This window comes from Schistocerca cancellata, chromosome 6 (genome assembly GCF_023864275.1).
Source record: "Schistocerca cancellata isolate TAMUIC-IGC-003103 chromosome 6, iqSchCanc2.1, whole genome shotgun sequence".
Classification (NCBI taxonomy): domain Eukaryota; kingdom Metazoa; phylum Arthropoda; class Insecta; order Orthoptera; family Acrididae; genus Schistocerca; species Schistocerca cancellata.
Window position 1 is genome coordinate 510,720,019 of NC_064631.1, and position 25,120 is coordinate 510,745,138.

General features: G+C 42.5%; 1 protein-coding gene across 1 annotated transcript in view; it reads right to left on the bottom strand.

The window, feature by feature from the left end:
• LOC126191103 (neuronal acetylcholine receptor subunit alpha-10-like) overlaps nt 1–25,120 on the bottom strand; it is a 141,867-nt gene that overhangs the window by 113,291 nt on the left and 3,456 nt on the right. Inside the window, exon 2 of the mRNA XM_049931840.1 lies at nt 4,228–4,361. Within this exon, the coding sequence (XP_049787797.1) occupies nt 4,228–4,361 (134 nt within the window). The remainder of the gene's footprint in view (nt 1–4,227; nt 4,362–25,120) is intronic.

Below are 25,120 nucleotides of genomic sequence, written 5' to 3' on the forward strand. Positions count from 1 at the left end.
CATTTCGTGCGTCCATAATCACTTCGGAAACATTTTCGCATGAATCAGCTTAGTAAAAATGACAGCTCCGTCAACATAATGCCCTTTTACACCCTGTGTACGTGATACTACGGCCATCTGTATATGTGCATATCGCTATCGCATCACTTTTGTCACTTCGTTGTACATCTAAATGATGGCTGATGAGTCCATTTACACTTCGGAGGAACGGATCGTAATGACCACGTGGGTTCTCGAACGACCCCATACAGGAAAGTCAATTAGAGATAGCACGAATCACTGTAAGATTTCAGATTCCTTCCTCACCAAAACTAACAGTTTTACTGTGAGAGAAAAAGCTCTTCACTGCGTAAAAGATAAGCCCCCGCCCAGTACGACTATAGTACGACTGGAAACGTATGTGAGCGATTCGACGTCTGCCGAACGTTTGCCAAAAAAGTTCATTCGTAAGCGGTCAGAGGATCTGGGAGTCCCATACTCGACATTACAAAAACACATGAAGTATGATTTGAAGATAAAAGCATTTAAACCTTCGTTTGTAAACGGACTGGGTGATAATTGACACATAAAAACGACATAAGGCGTAAGTGCGAATGCTTAATGTCTTTACAGCTCTTCCTTCAATGTGGAAATGTTTTCCCGGCACGAGCGGGCAATATATCGCAGTGCAAAACCGAGTAACATTTATTTCTGGAGTAAAAAAAAATTACGACGAGTTTGAGCACAATTTACCACATGTCTTGATCTGTGGGGCAATGGCTGCAACACACCTGTTAGGTCCATATTTCTTTGATGGTGCTGTGAAACACACTGCGAATCTCATCATGTTACGTTTACTCCTCATCTACAAGACTGGGGACTTACCTGTCGCGTATGATTCCAGCAGGATGGAGCACCAGCCCATTATGCTGTTGGCATTAGAGAATATCTCAATGAGGTATTTCTTAATAAATAGATTGGACGGGTTCTGTCCATTTGCCTACATCATTGGAGTGACCATCCCGAAGTCCTGATCTATCATCTTGTGATAATCTATTATGGGGATTCATCAATCAGAAAGTTGCTGCCACACATTACGAGGCAGTTGACGAACTTAAGGATGCTGTGCAAAATGTATTTATTGCCATCAAGCCAACAATGTTGAGGAGAATTTCATATCGCCAATGGAGGATATTCATACTATATTCTGAAAACGATACTGTACATAGACACTCTGCAATAACTAATAGAGAATAGTCACTCTACCTCAAAGTGTCGTCTGCTACAATCCCACATTAATACAGTGACGCCATCTATGGATATGTGGACACACCACAGAGGTTAATGGGGCTTTGTGATCACTCTTATAAGTAGGTTTTGGCGGAATAGCTGATACCTCTTCACGTGTATGCTAACCCAATGACGCCCTCCCGTATTTCAAACGAGTCTGTGAACACTGGTGTCGCCCTTATTTGTATATATACAGCATCCTCTGTTAGTCCTATTCGGTATGAGTCTCACACGGTTGAGCAATATTGTAGAATGTGTACCATCAGTGTTTTGTAAGCAACCTTCTTTGTTGGCAAATTAGCCTATCTGTATCCTACCAACGAAACGAAGTCTGCCAACTGCTTTACTTAGTACTGAAACTCTGCGTTCATTCCACTACTTACAGCCAGCTATTTGTATGAGTTGCATGTTTATTATTTTGACTACCTGAAAAACTTGGAAATTTGTGGTAAGTTCCTGTGGGACCAAACTACTGAGGTCATCGCTCCCCAGGCTTACACACTACTTAATCTAACTTACGCTAAATACAACACACACACACACATACACACACACACACACACACACACACACACACACACACATCCCCAAGGGAGGACTCGAACATCCGTGGGGCGGCGGGGAGGTATGGAGCCGCGCGAACCGTGGCAAGGCGCCCTGGACCGCGTGGCTGCCCGCGCAGCTGACTCCTGATAATACAGTCGTAAGATATTGCGTAAACAATTTACTAAAACGGAGTTCACTCAAGACCTCGTGCCGACTGAAATGATCATTTCCAACCATTGAGTTCTTATCTCAGAGTACTCAGTTTAGGATGCTCTGCGTCAGTACGGTTCTGATCCGACAAGATTGAGAAGCTACATGGATGACACAATCCAAAGTGCCGATTCCCATATATACTTCTACGATGGAGCTAAGCAACAAAATAAAGGGCTACTATAAATTATTCATACGTTATGAAAGCTCTATATTTTCCAAAGTATTACATGCAGAAGTATGATTGATGCGTAAATAGAACCATAATCTCACGAAGTTTACATTTTTCACTCCACATATTTCCGGTGAGTGCTCCTCCGCTCACACGACACACGTCCAAGCGATAGTCACGTTCGTTCCATTCCTTATGCTGCAACATCCGGTCAATAGTCGTCACATCTACGTTGATGCGTTCTCTGAGTTGTTCCATTTTTCTTGGGAGTGTGGGTACGCAATCACGGTCCTTAATGTGCCCTCAAAGGAAAAAGTCAGAGGTCGTTGGGTCAAGCGACCCTGAAGGGAGGTTGGAGGAGGGAGTGAGGCAAGGGAACAGAGCCACATCACTTCACCACTACACCCAATGCAGCGATGCGGAAATTCGTCGTTCAGGTAGCGACAAGCATAGATGCACTAATAAGGAGGTGCCTCGTCATTTTAGAGGATGAAATTCTCGGAATCAGCAGTCATTTATCGAAACAGCCACAACTGCAACATGTGGAAATAACAGTTACCCATAACAGGCTTCTCACAGAAGTAAAATGGTCGATACAGCTTCGTCTGTGACACTGCAAAGAAAACGTTAACCTCCGGCGAATCTCGTTCAAGCGCCATAATTTCATGAGGATTTTCAGTGCCCCACACTCCGACAATTTTGCTTTTAACCTTACCAGGAAGGTAGCTTCGTCGCTGAGTATCAGCTTGGAGGCGAAATGTTCATCCTGAAGTACTTCCTGCATTGCGATGCAAGACTGATGGCGTCGCCCGCCATCTTCCGATGTTAATTGTTGCACGAACTGCAGACGGTGTGGAATATAACTGCTGTCGCAAAAATCTTCCGCACAGTTTGTTACGGTATTCCAAGCCCGAGGATCGTGTGGGCCGTTGAGTTTTTGGACCACGTACGAAACTCGCCCCCCTCGCGGTTCTAGGCGCTACAGTCTGGAACCGCGCGACCGCTACGGTCGCAGGTTCGAATCCTGCCTCGGGCATGGATGTTTGTGATGTCCTTAGGTTAGTTAGATTTAAGTAGTTCTAAGTTCTAAGGGACAGATGACCTCAGAAGTTAAGTCCCATAGTGCTCAGAGCCATTTGAACCCCCTCACACACACACACACACACACACACACACACGACGGTTGTATTTGGCTGTCTAGGTCAACCGGTACTTATCTGTTTACAGAGACCATCAGCGTCCCTAAACTGGTGATAACAACGGACAACGTGCTGTATATGTGGCTATTCTTTTCCATAACTCCTTGTGAATGTTCGCTGATGTAACAGATAGATATCTCACACATTCCAACGCGCAAGCATTTTGTCAAAAATCTGCACTCGTAACGGCAACTGGTGTGCACAATGCAAACTCGGCGAGTTTACATTTCTGTACATTTATACATGTAATGATGATGATGATGAGGTCCCATCCACCATGGATCGTAGGGGGACGATGCGTGAGACCCGCACCGACGACTAGGCAGGGTCTAAGACGGAAAATACAGAACTTTCAAAAGGAATGAATAATACACAGTAGTCCTTTGTATTGGGACAAAGAGCATTCCTCACAGTAACAATGAGTGATTTTCCCGTACTGAGACTTCTTATCTATATCCTGTTGTGGAAGCATGAACTAATTGTATACTGCGAGCTTCAAAGAAAAAAATGAAATTAATAGTTGTTAGTTCGAAAGTCTAGCGAGGTTGGCCGAAATAGAACGTCCCAATACATCTCATGATTCAGAACTAAGTGTGCTTTTTGCTTTAAAGATTTTGTCGTGCATTTGTTGAACTGATTAAAGAAGTGCTATAAAGAGAATTGTTCTGTTGTCCTTTTCCTGCACCTTTACAAATCTTCGATATCTATTGAACTACCCACATTTGTTTTCGGTACAAAAGCGTTTTGACTGTTATGCAGCGGAGATGGGAGGGCCGACAGAATATAGATGGACGCTGGAAAGCAGGAGCACTTAATCAAACGACAGCTCACCAGATCGACGTCGTGGATGTCCATGTGGAAGGTGACTTCTGTGACGGTGGAGGAGTCCTGCACGGGTCGCACGCGGCGGTCGTAGTTGTTGAGCAGGTCCTCGTGCAGCCGCTTCATCGTCGCCGCGCTGGCCCCTGTAAAACCACAACCGGGGCATGCGTACCATGTGAAAGAGACGCAATGGCCTCATGTGAGTTTTTACGAGGGTAAGTTAAAATAAAGTTAATTTCTCAACGACAAACATTTTAGTGGGAACTTGGTGTGGCAAGTAACGTTTTCTTTCTTTACATTATCTTCCCCAACCTCTACGCACTCGGCCCAGCTCTTGATATGATTTGTAGTTTCGTCCTGGAAGGAAGCTTTGTGGCATCAAGTACGTCTTCCATCAGCTGCACAGCCTCGTGATACAACTAAAACTTTGATTCGTGCTGGTGCTCCTTCATCAGACCAAAATGATGAACTCTGACCTAAGGCTGGCTGCTCCAACAGCCCAGTTCCAAGATTCTGAATGAAATGGATTGCCTTCTCATCTGTATGACGGTGAGAATCATCCTCAAGCTGCGTGTGACGGTGACACCAATTGAAAGTTCACCTTGTAGCATCACAACATTTCTGACACCAGCGTTCATTCTCCTGTCGCCGGGGTAATCACAGGTAATGTTTAATTTGGTTATGATTTATTTTAATGAAATATTATTTAATATATTTAATGCTTTCTTTCATAAAGATTTGGTTCCTCTGCTTTTTTTTTATTTCGTGTGATGCGTGTAAGTGCAGTGGCAGACTAGGATTCATCTGCCGCATAATCCAGACTGCTCCACGTTACGCCATCTACACAGGCCAAACATATTGAGAGAACGAGTTTCAAGACGCCAGGTAGAAGCTGTTATTTAAACAGTAATTGCATTTTTGGATTGAACAGATAAAGTTATCACAAAAAGGACAAAGACTTGTGACGCAATTCCACGGAGCAAAATGTGACATCGACTTCACCAAATTAACAGTAGAAAAACTTAGTATTGCTTTACATAGTAGCCATGAAAAAGAGAAAGCAAATAAATTCTTTTTGGGTTCAGATAGAGATTTTCACTCTGCAGCGGATGTGCGCTGATATGAAACTTTCCTGGCACATTAAAACTGTGCGCTGAACTAGAACTCGGGACCTTTGCCTTTCGTGGGCAAGTGCTGTACCATCTGAGCTACACAAGCACGACTCACGACACGTCCTCACAGCTTCAATTCTGCCAGTACCTCGTCTCCTATTTTCCAAACTTCACAGAAGCTCTTTTGCGAATCATTACATAAGCTATAATGCATGTCATTGTAACACTGGTCAAACTAGCCTTTGCCTGCAAGGGGACTTATGAAACCTGACAATTTTATCATTTGTGACAAGTCTGGCGGTTACAATTTTTGGGACATTCCTTGCAAAATTACTCTTACCAGCAAAGAATCTAGTTTTACAATTTAGGTATACGTATCAAGTCCGAGAATGGAAATACTGTCACATCACATTATTGGTCTGTAGTTTCAAAATTATCAAAAATGTTGCAAAGACATGCTTCATCTCTTGCGGGTCTATTATTGATAAAGTGTAAATCGCACTGTCTTAGGAGATTTTCAATTCAATGACACTATGTTTGTGTGTCGTTACATCAAAATCTGAATTCAGATCTCCACCTATTACAGTGTCATAATGCAACCATTTTGGCTCTCTAATACATGTAAAAGCATGTCCAGTTTTTCTAAAAATACAATGGTGATACCCTTAGGTAATCTGTACAAGGATATTCTTACTAACTTAAACTGTCAATGACTATACCAGTAGCTTCAAAATTCCGTTCGTCATACAAATACTCTAGATCCAACCTATTAATGAAGCAAATGACTGACTAGTTGATATGGATTGCTACACAATCTCTGCAATTTCCTACAATAACTATTTGCTATATTATAGTTATCAAGTTTCACAACTGTAAGTTCCCCCTCAGTAGCCCAATGTTCGCCCAAAAAAAATCAAATTTATTATCTACGCCAAAAGCATTCACAAATAATTATTTACCTTTTATTCCTTAAATGTTCAGATAGCAAATTTTAATCTCGAAATTGTTATTCCCTTCAGACTAAGCCTGTTGGCAAGAAGCTATAGTATCTTTTACAGTACTTATCTTATGGGCTTCTTCATCTTACTGCCTTCACTAAAAAATCCTTTACACAGACAGGAGGCACAGTTCACCGCTTGTCCGTAATACTTGACCCTGATTCTTGAACCGCAGTTCTCTTCCCTTCTCCTGTTGGTACTGCAGCAACTGTTGCTGGTGGGACTTCTTTTTATGGCTTGTGATGGTTCGGCTACAGCTTCATCTTTTTCTAATGCTACGATTAATAATGCCACTGGTGACAGTGAAGCTTCACTATGCTGGTGCTGATGTAATTTCTTCTTCGTGAGGTGTTGGCAATAATGGTTCTCCCTCATATGGTGTTAGTCCATTCTTCTTTTCATTTTCCATTGGCAGCGAACCTATTGCAGGTAGTGCACTCCTAAAGTTTTTATGATCTAGAGAATTTCCTTGGCCAGCACTTCGTTGCTTAGCTGGTTTCCGTGTAGTCCATGTCTGATAAAATGCTCTCTCACACAACTGGTTGCCGCCATGAAAGTTTTGTGCATAAAACTGCAACAAATCTTCCTGAATTTTCTTTATTGAACCAACACAGCTAACGCACAAGAATGACAGTGAAGTTAAAGCATACTATTGCTGAGTTCCCCTCTCCCCCCTCCCCCACCCCCGCGATACGGATAGCCGAACCGTAGCTGCAACCACAACGGAAGGGTATCTGTTGAGAGGCCAGACAAACGTGTGGTTCCTGAAGAGAGGCAGCAGCCATTTCAGTAGTTGCAGGGGCAACAGTCTGGATGATTGACTGATCTGGCCTCGTAACACTAAACAAAAAGGCCTTGCTGTGCTGATACTGCGAACGGCTGAAAGCAAAGGGAAACTACAGCCGTAATTTTTTCCGAGGGCATCCAGCTTTACTGTATGGTTAAATGATAATAGCATCCTCTTGGGTAAAATATTCCTAAGGTAATATAGCCCCCATTCAGATCTCCGGGGAGGGACTACTCAAGAGGACATCGTTATCAGAAGAAAGCAAACTGGCGTTCCACGGATCGGAGTGTGGAATGTCAGATCCCTTAATCGAGCAGGTAGGTTAGAAAATTTAAAAATGGAAATGGATAGGTTAAAGTTAGATATAGCGGGAATTAGTGAAGTTCGGTGGCGGGAAGAACAAGACTTCTGATCAGGTGACTTCAGGGTTATAAATATAAAATCAAATAGGGGTAATGCAGGAGTAGGTTTAATAATGAATAAAAAATAGGATTGCGGGTAAGCTACTACAAACAGCATAGTGAACGCATTATTGTGGCCAAGATAGATACGAAACCCACGCCGACCACAGTAGTACAAGTTTATATGCCAACTAGCTCTGCAGATGACGAAGAGGTTGATGAAATGTATGCTGAGATAAAAGAAATTATTCAGATAGTGAAGGGAGACGAAAATTTAATAGTCATGGGTGATTGGAATTCGATAGTAGGAAAAGGAAGATAAGGAAACGTAGTAGATGAATATGGAATGGGTGTAAGAAATGAAAGAGGAAGTCGCCTGGTAGAATTTTGCACAGAGCATAACTTAATCATAGCTAACACTTGGTTCAAGAGTCATGAAAGGAGGTTGTATACATGGAATAGGCCTGGAGATAGTGCAAGGTTCCGGGTAGATTATATAATGGCAAGACAGAGATGTAGGAACCAGGTTTTAAATTGTAAGACATTTCCAGGGCAGATGTGGACAATGACCACAATCTATTGGTTATGAACTGTAGATTAAAACTGAAGAAACTGTAAAAAGGTGGCAATTTAAGGAGATGGGACCTGGATAAACTGACAGAACAGGAGGTTGTACAGAGTTTCAGGGAGAGCATAAGGGAACGATTGACAAGAATGGGGGAAAGAAATACAGTAGAAGAAAAATGGGTAGCTTTGAGGAATGAAATAGTGAAGGCAGCAGAGGATCAAGTGGGTAAAAAGAGGAGGACTAGTAGAAACCCTTGGCTAACAGAAGAAATATTAAGAAAAAAAAACATAAAAATTCAGTAAATGAAGCAGTGAGAAGGAATACAAACGTCTCAAAAATGAGATCGGCAGGAAGTGCAAAATGGTTAAGCAGGGATGGCTAGACAACAAATGTAAGGATGTAGAGGCTTGTCTCACTGGGGGTAAAATAGATACTGCCTACAGGAACATTAAAGAGACCTTTGGACGAAAGAGAACCACTTCTATGAATATCAAGAGCTCAGATGGAAATCTCGTCCTAAGCAAAGAAGGGAAAGCAGAAAGGTGGAAGGAGTATATAAGGGGTCTATACAAGGGCGATGTACTTGAGGACAATATTACGGAAATGGAAGAGGATGTAGATGAAGATTAAATGGGAGATACGATACTGCTTGAAGATGAAATGGGAGATATGATACTGCTTGAAGAGTTTGAAATAGCACTGAAATACCTAAGTCGAAACAAGACCCAGGAGTAGACAAAATTCCATTAGAACTACTGACAGCCTTGGGAGAGCCAGCCCTGACAAAAGTCAACTATCTGGTGAGCAAGATGTATGAGACAGGCGAAATACCCTCAGACTTCAAGAAGAATATAATAATAACAATCCAAAAAAAAGCAGGTGTTGACAGATGTGAAAATTACGGAACTATCAGTTTAATAAGCCACGGCTGCAAAATACTAACACGAATTCTTTACAGACGAATGGAAAAACTGGTAGATGCCGACCTCGGGGAATATCAGTTTCTTATTTTGTAGAAATGGAACACGTGAGGCAATACTGACCCTACAAGTTATCTTAGAAAATAGATTATGGAAAGGCAAACCTATGTTTCTAGCATTTGTAGACTTAGAGAAAGCTTTTGACAATGCTGACTGGAATACTCTCTTTCAAATTCTGAAGGTGGCAGGGATAAAATACAGGAAACGAAAGGCTATTTACAATTTGTATAGAAACCAGATGGTAGTTATAAGAGTCTAGCGGCCTGAAAGGGAAGCAGTGGTTGGGAAGGGAGTGAGACAGGGTTGTAGCCTATCCCCGACGTTACTCAATCAGTATATTGATGAAGTAGTAAAGGAAACAAAAGAAAAATTCGGAGTAGGTATTAAAATCCATGAAGAAGAAATAAAACTTTGAGGTTTGCCGATGACATTGTAATTCTGTCAGAGACAGCAAAGGAGTTGGAAAAGCAGTTGAACGGAATGAACAGTGTCTTGAAAGGAGGATATAAGATGAACTTCAACAAAAGCTAAACGAGGATAATGGAATGTAGTCGAATTAAATCGGGTGATGCTGACGGAGTTAGATTAAGAAATGAGAAGCTTAAAGTAGTAAAGGAGTTTTGCTGTTTGGGGGGCAAAATAACTGCTGCTGGTTGACGTAGAGATGATATAAAATGTAGACTGGCAATGGCAAGGAAAGCGTTTCTGAAGAAGAGAAATTTGTTAATATCGAGTATAGATTTAAGTGTCAGGAAGTCTTTTCTGAAAGTATTTGTATGGACTGTGGCCATGTATGAAAGTGAAACATGGACGATAAATAATTTGGACAAGAAGAGAATAGAATCTTTCGAAATGTGGTGCTACATAATAATGCTGAAGATTAGATGGGTAGATCACATAATTAATGAGAAGGTATTGAATAGAATTGGGGAGAACAGAAATTTGTGGCACAACTTGACTAGAAGAAGGGATCGGTTTGTAGGACATATTCTGATACTTCAAGGGATCACCAGTTTAGTATTGGAGGGCAGCGTAGAGGGTAAAAATCGTAGAGGGAGACCAAGAGATGAATACACTAAGCAGATTCAGAATGATGTAGGTTCTGTAGGTACTGGGAGATGAAGAAACTTGCACAGAATAGAGTAGCATGGAGACCTGCATCAAACCAGTATCTGGACTGAAGACCACAACAACAGCAACAATTGCTGAGCTAGTGATGTCAACCTAGGGAGCAGAAAAAAATGCCTTCACTTACTTACTACATACAAATACTTTCAGAAACGATTTCCTGACACTTAAATCTATACTCAATATTAACAAATTTCTCTTCTTCAGAAACGCTTTCCTTGCCATTGCCAGTCTACGTTTTATATCCTCTCTATTTCGACCATCAGCAGTTATTTCTATTTCATGTTATGTACCTTGAAATAAAATGCTTTCTTTAAAGCGTATTCTTTGTTGACTGTCAATAGCAGCAAAGCTACTAGAAAAACAAAGAAAATTACTATATCTGCGTCAGTCCTCTTCAACACGTATGAAAACGACCATTCTATACCAGACGGCGCCCGAATCTTTATAAAAAACTAAGGTAGTACCATTACTGCACAGGGCAGACCATATAAGAATGCTGAAAGGGAAACTATAAAAATCGTTCAAATGGCTCTGAGCACTATGGGACTTAACATCTATGGTCATCAGTCCCCTAGAACTTAGAACTACTTAAACCTAACTAACCTAAGGACAGCACACAACACCCAGCCATCACGAGGCAGAGAAAATCCCTGACCCCGCCGGGAATCGAACCCGGGAACCCGGGCGTGGGAAGCGAGAACGCTACCGCACGACCACGAGATGCGGGCGGGAAACTATCAAAAGTGTTGATGCGACTCAAATCATAGTACAAAGTAAGTACGGTGAAGTTCAAACCTTTAAAAAAATTAGTGCACGACTTCCAGATAAGAAACAAGCAGGCAGTATGGAAAGTGCCAGTGATGAATAACTTTGGACAGAACTAGTACGAAAAGCGCCAAGTGAATGGCAAGGCAAAGTATCTTCGAGGAATTGCTTTTTTCATAAATTATCTAGTACTCTAGCCCAGGTACTCAGCATTACACTATACTGTAGCAGAACATGCATGCCCTGTTTGGTTCTGGCATCCCAGAGATAGTGATATTGGAATACCAAATATTTCCAGCCCTCTAAGTAGGTGCTCCCATCCGAAAGTCTCCCACTTTGACATTAAGGTACAAGAATCACTTCGAGATTATTTAACAGGCTTATATCTAGGCTTGGAATTTCTTTTATGTTAGACATAAAAAAAGTCTACGTCGACTTTCTAAGATTTTGGGGAATAAACAATGACTCACTTGTTGAACTGCATGTCATACACTCTAAGGGGCACCACGGAGGACTTTGTTAATACGATGCCGATAGATGATTAAGAGCATTGAGCTGTAGGCTGCCGAAGGGGTTGTCCACACACACACACACACACACACACACACACCTAGGAATCGGTGAAGGGTTGCACCTGTACAGGCACATTTTTAAACTGTTCAACAACTATTCGCACTGAGAGTATTTGCGATCTGGGAGATATTAGAAGGAACCCTTTGCTGTATTATTCGTGCACGTTTCACTGTTCCCCCTCCCCCAAAGATCCTTCCACAAGAAAACGTGAAACAGGAGGGCTGAGAAAGAATAAACACCCTTTGTTGGTTCGGATCACTTAAAATATCGTCTAATGCTTTTGAACTGTCCCTCTGTGTACCAGAGCAAAAACAGCGGTCGCGCTACACTCCAAAGAGGTCTCATTATGTTCAGTGGGGATGCAGCCTCACGATGCCCTTAGAGAAGCGTTGAATTGTCTGTGGACGTCAGCAGTACCAAATGTTGTCAAGGAAGTCGTTCTGTTGCACAGCTCACTGTAAACCACCGGTTTCGACCGCGAAACATTTGGGAATCAATGCCCCAAGGGAAGCGGTGGTTTCATTTAGCCCTCTATGCCACTTCGTGGGGCTTTCTCGGTCGGATCTGAGTGTCGGTGTGTCTTAAATGTTTCCCTCTCCCACCCGTGAGACAAATGCGTGATTTCAACGCTGGGCGTCGCGGCTGTGACATCCATTGCAGAGGCGTTAAGAGAAGGGTTGAGATATAGTTAATGAGGAGGGGAGGGGGGGGGTTACGACGTTCCCACCAAGTGACACACGGTAGCGTTAGGCAGAATTGTGGTGAAATTTGGTGCCAATGTGGTCTCATTAACCCAAAGTGCACCTCACATGAACATCTGAGCACTGCCCTTCCTTCAGCGCGTGTCAACACCTTGCTGTTTGTTTGAGCGTCGCCGAGCCCGAGAGTGACATGACAAGGCATTACGTTTTTGAATCCTTACAGAAGACCGAAGCATCGTTGTTCGTGGTTGTTCTTACAATCCACACGTAGGTTTCAGAGGGGTGGGCTACCCTGGAGGCGACATACTATTCGCTGGGGTGGTCGCAGATACTTATCATCTCTCTCTCTCTCTGTTCAAATGGTTCAAATGGCTCTGAGCACTATGGGACTCAACATCTTAGGTCATAAGTCCCCTAGAACGTAGAACTACTTAAACCTAACTAACCTAAGGACATCAACACACCCATGCCCGAGGCAGGATTCGAACCTGCGACCGTAGCAGTCCCGCGGTTCCGGACTGCAGCGCCAAAACCGCACGGCCACCGCGGCCGGCTCTCTCTTTCTGTCTCTAGGTACGTATTTTGTAATGCAGTGCTAATTCTTATACATACCATACCTTTGGTTGGAAGCATCTGAATTTTGCAATAACGTTACACAATCTACACTCATGCTCATAAATTAAGGATAATGCTGATGCATGGTGAAACAACGCTCTGCTGGGCGGTTTGCGGGTTTAAATCACCTCGCGTATGACCTACGGTCGTCGCACGGTATCACTGGCAGCAGTCCACATACGCAGAGGTGTGCTGGTGCCTGTCAGAGTACGGTGCAGCGAGTAAGTGTGCAGGCGTTTTCAGACATGCTTATGGTGACGGTATGTTGAAAATGACTCAAAGAGCACATATTGATGATATTATGAGGGTTAGAATACTTGACGACTGGAGGCTGATCAAACACAGCAGGTCGTAGCACGGGCCCTCCGTGTGCCACAAAGTGTGATCTCAAGATTATGGCAACGATTCCAGCAGACAGGAAACGTGTCCAGGCGCTACAGTACGGGACGTCTACAGTGTACAACACCACAGGAAGACCGATATCTCACCATCAGTGCCCGCAGACGGCCCGGGAGTATTGCAGGTAGCCTTGCTCGGGACCTTACCGCAGCCACTCGAACAGTTGTCCCCAGAAACACAATCTACACACGACTGAACAGACATGGTTTATTCGCCCGGAGACCTGCAAGGTGCATTCCACTGACTCCTGGTCACAGGAGAGCCCGTAAAGCCTGGTTCAAGAACACAGTACATGGTCATTGGAACAGTGGTCCCAGGTTATGTTCACGGACAGGTCCAGGTACAATCTGAACAGTGATTCTCGCCGGGTTTTCATCTGGCGTGAACCAGGAACTAGATACCAGCCCCTTAATGTCCTTGAAAGGGACCTGTATGGAGGTCATGGTTTGATGGTGTGGTGTGGGATTATGATTGGTGCACATACACCTATGCATGTCTTTGACAGAGGAGCTGTAACAGGTCAGGTGTATCGGGACGGCATTTTGCACCAGTATCTCCGCCTTTTCAGGGGTGCAGTGGGTCCCACCTCCCTCCTGATGGATGATAACGCACGGCCCCACCGAGCTGCCATCGTAAAGGAGTACCTTGAAACACAAGATATTAGGCGAATGGAGTGGCCTGCCTGTTCTCCAGACCTAAACCCCATCGAGCACGTCTGGGATGCTCTCGGTCGATGTATCACTGCACGTCTTCAAACTCCTAGGACACTTCAGGAGCTCCGACAGGCACTGGTGCAAGAATGGGTGGCTATACCCCAGCAGCTGCTCGACAACCTATTCCAGAGTATGCCAGCCCATTGTGCGGCCTGTGTATGTGTGCATGGTGATCATATCCCGTATTGATGTCGGGGTACATGCGCAGGAAACAGTGGCGTTTTGTAGCACATGTGTTTCGGGACGGTGTTCTCAACTTATCACCAATACCGTGGACGTACATATCTGTGTCGTGTGTGTTTCCTATGTGCCTATGCTATTAGCGCCAGTTTTGTGTAGTGCCACGTTGTGTGGCACCACATTCTGCAACTATCCTTAATTTATGAGCATGAGTGTAGTAATGTAGCGGTGACCCACTAGGGGTATATCTATTGGAGTGTAGTATTTTTATACATACTGTGTCCACAGTGCTTATAGAATTCGCCATGACTTCATTAATTCCCTTAACATGTTTGTCTCTATTTCATACACACCCACACAAAAACACACCCATCCACACACACATACGCACACGCACACACGCACACACGCACACACGCACACACACACACGCGCGCGCGCGCGCGCGCGCACGCACACACACACTAGTAATTATGTGATCGCTTAGGGCTTAGCAATAATAATTGATTCGGGCCCATGGTGCATTGTGATTGGCTGAGAGCATCGTGACATCGAAGCGATGTGACATGACGCAGTGTTGATTGACGTAGAGAGCAGAACTCACGTAATTGGATCAAATTATGAAAAAACATATAAAATTGTGAAAAATATGGAAAATACGAAAAATGTGAAAAATCCATAAAACTGTGGACAATACGGAAAAATTGCGAAAAATGTGATAAAAAATACGTCAAATTGCGCAAGAATGAGAATACTGACATATCTGCCCTTGTGTGGTGTCTGCTGGTGCCTCAAACATAATTTGTTATTAACAGCTACACACAACCTGATTCAAGTGTCCAAGTAATAAAAGCTGAAGATGGCGGGGAGGGGGGGGAGGGGGTTGCTTCTGACTAACTGGTCCAGTGGGGCAGAGGAGGGGAAGGAAAGAGGGGGAGAAGGGGAGTGCGTTGGGTTTGTTCTAGGTAATCTTGATCAGTTTCCATTGGCTCCGAGAGAGGTGAAGGAGGAGGGGGGGGGGGGGATGAACTTCAACAATAGTCATCCAAGTGTAGTACTTGATACCAGAAGTGCTTATCAGTGACCCTGACATAAGATCGTTATCTGGCCTTATTTGCGTTATGTGTTGCAGTAACACAGACTCTTTCATTGTCGCGATGGTATTTTGGGGTAAATAAATGTAACTGGAGTGACAACCTAAATAAATCATTATTACCTCACAATTCTGTAATGAACAACTGGAGACAACGGGTCTCTTACACCAAGATACTCAGGAAATGTCCCTGAACAACCTTCAGAAATTTGGTGGTAGAGTTCTGGTTCACACTGTATATACATTCCACAAGCAATTTTACAGTGTACAGTCCAATACGGGGTATACATAAAGTCTGGGAACACTTTCAATTATTTAATGCACAAGAACTAAACATTGTACAGATGTCATACATATTGCAGTTTGAAGAGAAACTCTGAAAGTTTTTTTTACAAACATTCGATATGCGAACCATGAGTGACTCAGTAGACATCAATACGGTAATCGAATCCTTGCCACACCCGATATAACACTATCTTGCCATGAAACAAGCTAAAGATTGACCATGTGTGTGTCTAATGGTCAAAGGTATCAGACTATAATTTTGAATTTCGTGAAATTAACAGGAAATAACCTTGGGAGTTAATGGAAGTGATAAAATCGTAAGTGAATGAAGAAAAATGAACAGTCGACAGCCCAATTAGGCACATTAATTTGGAAATATACCTGTAAGAAAATTGAATATTGGTTATTGAAGTTACTTTCGTTGAGACTTCCCATTGAATAGCAAACAGGATACAAACAGACACAGTGCACTCTGAAGTGTGTGTAGCAGCAGGTATCAATAACGCACACATCAGTAAATTATAAGAAGTAATTTTGCACGAAGATCGTACTAATGACAGCTACACTCAAGAGCAGTACTTAATCAAATACTGGAATGTTACTGTAGGGAGTCCAGAACTAAATTTGGACATGAGGGGCTTTTATCTTAATTGACATACAAAAAAGTCCATGAAAATGAATAATATCATAAATACACTGTTTAACCTCCTCTACATACATCAGTTTTCCTTAGCAACAGTAATACATAGTTCAATTGTTTCCTTATAAGTGGAGAGAATGGTGGGGACCCATAAACTAGTATAGTTTCTCTAATCAACTCTCTCTGATTATTACAGTAAAAAAAGACTAATTCAAAAAGATAATCATTCACTTCACTTGGAGTAGTTCATAATTTACTTTGTAAGACAACAGAACACAACACTGGGCTAACCTCTAAAAAGGGACTATTCATGATAGAAATCAAAACCGCATTATTTTTGAAAAAGAGCTAAACTTATTTGCCTTTTTATCACCTGTGAAGCAGGTATTTTAGACAGTAATATTTACACAATCTTGCACTGTATTCCTACAAAACTATACTTTGTAATAAACTAAGGATACTTTAGCAACAAACTATCTTACTTCACTTTTGTGGTATTAACTTAAACATTTACTGCTCCTTTTACATTGGGCAAAAATCACTTTAAAACACTTGAATGCAAGAACTGTTCATTTAAATCAGGATACTAGGTTTTAGTAGCACTTAGGTGAGGGCCCTGCATAGGTTCGTGATCATGAAAAAAAATATGGTTCTGGACACAATTTTTTTGTGATTATTATTCAAACCACACACAAAGTAACTGGTCCATGCCCATATACGTTACTGAATGTATGAAGTTTGTGAAGCAGTGGCGAAGCAACATGGCGGCTAACTGTACTTACAACTCTTGATGTGCGAATACTCTATAAACTCTCTTCTTGGCGTCGGATTTCCACCATATTGCAGCCATTCATTTTTGCCAAGAATACCAAATAATAGCCAGATCCGCTTCCGAGGCAAATCCATTGTAAAGCAGCTTCCAGTTGCCCCTCTTAGCTTCATCGAGGTGTACCATGCTACGGCTAGCCACGTACTGCATGCTCTTCACACCTAAGAGCCGCTCAGTTCGACCGCCAAAACCAACTTTTACATCGCGCCATGTCACTTCCATCACGAAGGAACTTCCTAACATCTTTTATATATTACAAATACAAGTGCCCTAAGCATGAACCAGCTTTCAATAAATATTTTCGTTTTATGAACATACACATTTTATAATAATTTATCATTTTAACAAACCATTTTGCTTTTTTCATATATACATTACAAAGCTCTAATTTTCCTGTCACAAATCAAGGACTTTAAATAACAAACAATACACACTCCATAATTGCAGATACACAGTTACATTATATAAACCTACTTCTATCCAATATAAGTGTTACATCGTCCCAGCATGGCATCGTCAACTGTAGCAGTCGCTTCCCATATTCTCTCCCGGGGTTCTGCTACATCATGTGGTAGAGGCACTACATATACCAGGTCTTTAATGTGTCCCCATAGGAAAAAAAGTCACACGAAGTGAGATCTGGTGATTGGGGAGGCCATTTCATGGAACAGCTGTCCCCTTCTGTAGCACAGCCGATCCATCGATGCAGCAGCTCCGTGTTCAGGTACCCACGAACTTCACGATGAAAATGGGGTGGAGCCTCATCTTGCTGCAAGGTGAACAGAGAGTCCCATTGCATTTGAGACATCAGTCATTGCTACAACATGTCCAGGTAGGAATATCCAGTGACAGTGCTCACGGCAAAGAAGAATGGCCCATACAGTTTTCGACGTGACAAGGCACAAAGAACATTTACCTTTGGGGGATCATGCTCAAATTCAGTGCATTTGTGTGGATGCTTTGTGCCCCGGATTCGACAATTATGCCTGTTTCCTTTCCATTAGTGTGAAAAGTGTCTTCGTCGCTAAAATTAATTGATCAACAATGCCATCCCCATCCTTATTAAATTGTTGCAACTGTGAACAAAACTCAAAACGCTTGTCTTTGTCGTCTTCACTGAGCTTCTGCACTAGCTACAATTTGACTGGTTTCGTAGACAACTTTTGTCGCACGACTTTTCACACTGTCATTGGAGCCATTTCGAGTTCACGGGATGCACGACGCATCAATTGCTTTGGACTCCTTATGAATGTCTCTCATATGCGCTCCACATTCACTTCACACACACTGGGACGTCCGCTCCTCTTTGCCGGGCACAAGCAACCCGGTGTCACGAATTTGTTGTGTCAGCTGCGAATGGCCTTCCTTGGTGGCTTCTTACCATACTTGGTTGTAAACATCCGTTGAACAGCCGTAGCACACTTGTTTTTATCGAACTCCAACAAACAGAAAGCTCGCTCCGCATCTACTCGCCATGTTTGCGACTAGCGCTAACTATCGGCAGATTACCAAACTACGCTGTGACGATGTACATGAGAAAAACGCTTTCAGGGTTGCTCTTCAAAATGACATATGTATGATATCTGTACAATGTTTCGTTCTTATGCAATAAATGATTGAAAGTGTTCCCAGGCTTCATGTACACCCTGTATTATAATCGACTTTTTTCCTGTTCCATTATTATATTGAACTGTCTCTACGAGAGATTTACTTTTGTGACTAATAGTCACACAGTCTTATTCCAATACAGGTTCTCTAAATTTATGCAACAGGGTTTTTGTTGAACTATGTTGTCTTTCCGCCAAGGATTAGCATTTAAGTTCCCGAGCATTTCCGTTATATTTTCATATGTGATAAACCGAACTCTTACATCCTAGCAGCGCTTCTCTGATATTTTTCATCGTCTGTTGTCATTCGCCCTTGATAAGCACCGTAAAAACAGGTACAACACTTTACAATTGGTAGTGCTAGCCTCTTTTATGAGACTTTCTTAAGAGATGCACTGCATTTGCCCAAAACCCTTCCGACAAAGCTAAGCCTTCCAATCACCTTCGCTAATATTGATGTAAGTTGACTGTTCCATTTCATATCGCTCTGTAGCATTATCTCTAAATAAGTACATCATGTGATGTGCATAAGATGTTCAAAACTCGCCTTGTAATCACGTGCTGTTTGCTTCTTTCTCTTTGTTATACGTATTACTCCAAGTTTATCCACATTTAACAAGTGCTGTGGTTGATTTCACCAGCTGGAAATTTCGTGCCACTCTTTCTGCAGTTGCTTACGAGCTTCCAACGACGATAGTCTCTTGAACACAACAGCATCGTCAACGAACAATTTTAAAACGTTGCTGATCCTACATGACAAATCGTTTGTGTATACTGCAAACATTATAGACACTATTGCGCTTCATTGGAGCACACTCAATGCTACTGTAGTTTCTGAAGAACATTCGCCACGCACTACAACGTACAGACGTTCTGTTAATCAAATATTTCTAGAGCAAATCACATATTTTCGAAGATGCTGCGTCTGACCGATTTTGATTTTTTGTCGGCGATGTGGTACAGTGTTCACTGGCATTCCGAAATCTAGAATGATGGATTGTACCTGTTCGCCTGCATTTAGTGATATCGTAGATAAATAAAGAAAACAGGAATGGCCAGCCCTCTTTTCGACTCGCATGAAACTATTCGCTGCGAAAGGAATTCTCGATACATATGAGCCATGAAATGAGTTAAATTATGTATTTTATGCAAAATCTAATTGAAATTCCATGTGAGACTGGTGCAGTGTTCGCTTTAAATAGGCTTTATTGTTTTTCAATATCGGGGTCCTAATACCGGTATATCTCATTTTTAAGTCTGTGTGGCGACCGAAAGTATGCTAGTAGTATCCCATTGAGTGAAAATAGTTTTAAATGCAAAATTTCAGTTTCAGCACTAGACGGATTCAAGGGGGATTGAATGGAACATTTAGTGACCGCGAATTTATTTTAAAGGTTTCCGATACCGACATAGTAATGTCTGGATATCTATGTCAAAATTGTGTGAAATGAATTCCAAGTGCGTGTGAGCGTCGTTTGAAACTCTACCGTAACGAAAAAGGCATATGAAGAATAGCTGAAATTCGTAGACGCGGTGCACCACCGGGACTGGATGGAGATACGTGCAGAGAGTAGGCAAAGAAGAGACCACATGTTCGCGAGATTTCTTGTTCAGAGGTTCGACGTGACTTCACGGGGAAAAACCACAGACTGCGCCGCCAACGACGGCAATTTGCACTGTCGGCGCACCTGGCCACTAGGGTCACGCAGCGACGACACGCCTCACGTAACGCAATAGCAGCACGGCGAGAGAAGCGGAGTACGCATCACAGTGGAGAAGATTAACGCAGGTGCTCCTGAAAACGATAATAAAATTGGTACTTGATTGTTTTCCGCGTGACTGATTAATGGTGTGTGCCTTCGTGAGTACAGCCGTCATCCTGGTGTAACAAATGACTCCTCAAAGTCAACCCGCCAAAACCCTTGTAATAATTACAGAATGAACCATCCGGACCTTCCGTTTCCATGACTTTTACAATACCAATTACGATCATCCTATCCAGTTAACTAACATACTAAAATATCTGGGACTAACTGTAGGCCGGCAACTGACATGGAGACCTCATCTGCTAACCATCCAACACAAAGCCCGCAATATACTAAAACCACTAACTGGCCGCAGTTGGGCATTATGCCCCTCCATTATTCTCCACATCCACACCTAGCAAATACTGATCCGACCGACCCATCCTGCACTATGCAAAGGCTGCACGGATATCCGCTCCACCAAATTTCTATTACATGGTGTTTGTTTTTCTAACATGTCCGAAAGAACAGACACCATATTATATCAATAACGTGCGATGACCAAAGAGCCATTCTTTCAGTCCGGATGCACACCAAGCCTTATCTGTTACTGGGGTCAGAAATGGCAAGTGAGAGGTTCATGTGTGGGTCACATTATGCTAACAGTGTGTAACACGAAGGGAACTGGGGTCGGATGGGAAGTGCGCTAGGATGAGTTAAAGTCAACATAAACAGTCTCCAACGTAAGAAACCTTTATTTTTGCGGTTACTGGTTTAGGTCAGCTTTAGACCGTCTACAGACCTCGTATCATGATGATATGAGGCTGAAGATTATCTAAAACCGACCGAAACCTGTAACACGAAAAAAAGGTTTCATGCTGTCGAAACTTTTTTATGTTCATTTTGAACCAAAAGAAAACAATCGTTGTTCTCCACAAGAAATATTTTCAAAAATTACGTACTTGGATGGCCGAGATGGTTAAGGCGACCGCTCACGTTAAGTGGGAGCTCCGGATTGGAGTCCCAGTCTGGCACAAATTTTCTCCTGTTACCACTGATTCATTGCAGTGCCAAAAAGCGGCTAAAGTCACCGCAAACCTTTGAAAAGTTCTATAAGTCCCTCCTAACCCTCGAACGCCATGCACTCAGTCTCTCTTCCCGCTTCCGTTTGTCTTCCCTCACACCGGTCCTCTACCATCTCATCAAATTCCCAGCCTCCTCACTCCCACATCGAATACGTCAACGTCTGGGAGCCGGTATCTAAAGCCTGTTGTATATCTTGCACAAAGAGGGCCAGCTGTGTCTCGCATGATCGCTGTTTCCTAAAGCTTGCTGGTTTATGCAGATGAGCTTCGCAGAGTCTAGAAAGGTCATTTTGTCAGTGAAATTGGCCGGTAATTATGGGCATCCGATTTTCTACCCCTTTAATTGATTGTTTGACCTGGGCCTTCTTCCAGTCCCGCTGACTTTCCGCTGTTCCAATGATCGCTGATAGATGATAGATAAGAATGGTGCTATATTTGTAGCATAGTCAACATACAATCTTACGGGGATACCGACTGGGCCAGATACCTTCCTGGCGTCTAAGGATCTTAACTATTTTACAATCCCAGATACACTATCTCAGTCATCCTTGTGTTTTTTCGATAATTGAAAGGTGAAATGGTGCTGCAGTCCTCTGCCGTAAACGAGTTTTTGAAAGCTAGGTTTAGAATTTCGGCCTTCTCTTTATCATCGTCTGTTACATTACCCGTACTGTCAGCAAGAGAAAGTATTGAATTACTTGTAGCGTTCATAGATTTTACGTACGACCAAAATTTTTTGGGGATATTGTTAGAATCTGCAGATAAAATATTGCTTTCAAATTCGTTAACAGAATCTCTCATTGACCTTTTGACAGCTGCTTTCATTTTGCATAATTTCTGTTTGTCAACGTTCAAAGCGACTGTGAAAAATTATCTGCTTTCACGGCAACTTCCTAACACGTTTGTTGTACCAAGGTGGATCTTTTCCCTCCCCTGTATTTTTGCTAGGCACATTCTTCTCAAGCACGTGGTGGACAATACTTATGCATTCGAAAGGCGTGTCTTTAATTTACCAGTCCGTGAAGCCTGTGGCAACTAGGCAGCACTACTAATGATGGCAAAAGAAGTGTTGCCAAATTTCTCGATTTCATTAGTAAACCCTGCTTCTATGGGGGTGTCATAACTCGTCCCGCGTATGCCTTACGCGTGACGCCAAATGTCCTGACTTGTGGGCTCTGCTAACGATTCGAAATATAATTCGTATTAATTTCAGAAATGGTCTGGTACATGAAGGACCCGAAATGTGCTTCTCAATACATCGATGGCAACACCTAAAGGTACGTTAAGATTAGCCTCATATTGCGGCAACGTTTGTTCGCAATATCGTTGCTGTCCACATTACTGCAATTTCGTTGCAACAGACGGCAATTTTGCAGTAAGGTTGTACAATATTGCTGTTGTCGCAAGCTGTTGTAGGGAATTGCCGACATATTGCCGAGTGTTGCTGTTGTTGTCCACCAAGGGTAAAAAAAATGGTTCAAATGGCTCTGAGCACTATCGGACTTAACATCTGAGGTCATCAGTCCCCTAGACCTTAGAACCACTTAAACCTAACTAACCTAAGGACATCACACACATCCATGCCCGAGGCAGGATTCGAACCTGCGACCGTAGCGGTCGCGCGGTTCCAGACTGAAGCGCCTAGAACCGCACCAAGGGTACAGAATATTTCTCAGGTCTTACTGTCACACGCTTTAATGAAGACAAAATCGTTTCAATTCGTTCGAAAGCTTGCTCGTATACATATATCCACATGTTTTGTGGTTGTTTGTTGTCGTGAGTTTGTTGTGTGCAGTAATGAAGAAGTGGATAAATGAGAGAAGTATGAATTTTGTAAATGCGACCCATCAACGACCAGAGCTATTGGTTGTCGAAATTAATGTATAAACAGAATGCGATCTGAAAAAAATAGTTGGCGGTCTGTTCTGATGAGCTCAGAATCACGCTTGATGAAGCATACAAAAATTCTTTAGTCTTCGAACCTACGCCAAATGCGAGGGAAAAACGTTGCTTAGGAAGGGTGGAAGCACAGATCCATCTTCATCCACGTGGTTTGCATTTGATGCCATGAACTTCGTACTATCTCGAGACGTAGCTGAAGCAGGAATTGACAGTGTAAAAAGTGGTGTGTCCTGGTAAACAAAAATAAAATGATAACAAAAATGTTATTTTTATTTCAAACCTCCTTTAATGAACTCTTTAAGTTCTTCTAACAAAGCGGTGCATACTTCTGGTAGTATCAGGCTCATTGATGAATGGAAATGGAAATGAAGTCCCATGTTTCTTGACAGAGCGTAGGGGAACGCTGCGGAAAACCCGCACCAGCGTCGTGGGCAAGGTCCTAATGCAGGTGGTTTGGCGTTGCCTTCCTCCGACCGTAATGGGGATTGAAATAAAGATGATGAAGACGACAAAACAACAGCCGGTCATCTCGTGGCAGATGAAAATCTCAGACCCGCCGGGAATCGAACCTGGGACCCCATGCTCGAGAGAGGAGAACGCTACCGCGAGACCACGAACTGCGGACGCGTGGGAAATAGTGAACTTTAAATACAAAGCAGCCAATGTGAAAATAGCGTTCGATGAACGTCGTCATGATGTGGAGTGAGTAATAGTGCCCCCAGGTTGTTTGCGGGTTTTCCGTTGCGGCTGCAGGGAGAGCAGCAAGCAATGCGCAGAAAGTAACGAGTTTTCTCTGTCGTCCTAGCTTATACATCAATGTATGTGTATGCTTTCTGAAAACTCACCAGGAAATTTCAACATTAAATAATCAGGTTCTTAACCATAAAACAAGGAACAGGGATGATTTTCACAGAAACACTCACAAAGGAGCACTTCAACAAAAAAGTGTATACTACCAGCCCACAATACTTTTCAGTGCATTGCCTTCTACAATAAAGAAAATTAAAGAATTTCATAAATTCAAGGTAGATCTTAAACAATTTTTACTAACACACAATTTTTATAGCATTGAAGAATATCTCAATATGGGAGAGTAATATTATTTATGTATAATGATATAAAATATTTGTGTTTATTATCCAAGTTTTTGAAACAAATTAAAGATAAGAAACTAAATTGTAGTTGACTACATCCATACAATGTATATTGTTAACGGATGAATAAAGATATTGATTGATTAATTGATTGACGTCAGAGTGGAGACAGCCTTGCCAAACAGCACTGTTGTTCGCGATGTGTGTAATAGTTTTTGGTGTATTTGTTGGAGTACTTTGAGTTCTTCCCTCGGAAGTACACAGTCAACAGTGGAATCTTTAACGAATTCGGGAGTGTTACGGTTCTTGCTGTAACTGCATAGAGATTTGATTCGGAACTTAAATAGTTAGAGAACAGAGGACAGCGGGATCAACAGCGCGTTCGCCAGCATTTTCCTCCTTACACGAGGCATCACAACAACGTTTCACCAGACAACGCCGGTCAACTGCTGTTTGTGTATGAGAAATCGGTTGGAAACTTTCATCATGTCAGCACGTTGTAGGTGTCGCCACGGCGCCAACCTTGTATGAATGCTCTGAAACGCTAATCACTTGCATATCACAACATCTTCTTCCTGTCGGTTAAATTTCGCGTCTGTAGCACGTCATCTTCATGGTGTAGCAATTTTAATGGTCAGTAGTGTAGTATAAGTCTGTTGTCAGTGTCAGCTATTTATTTTATTCGTTAAGCTGCTATAG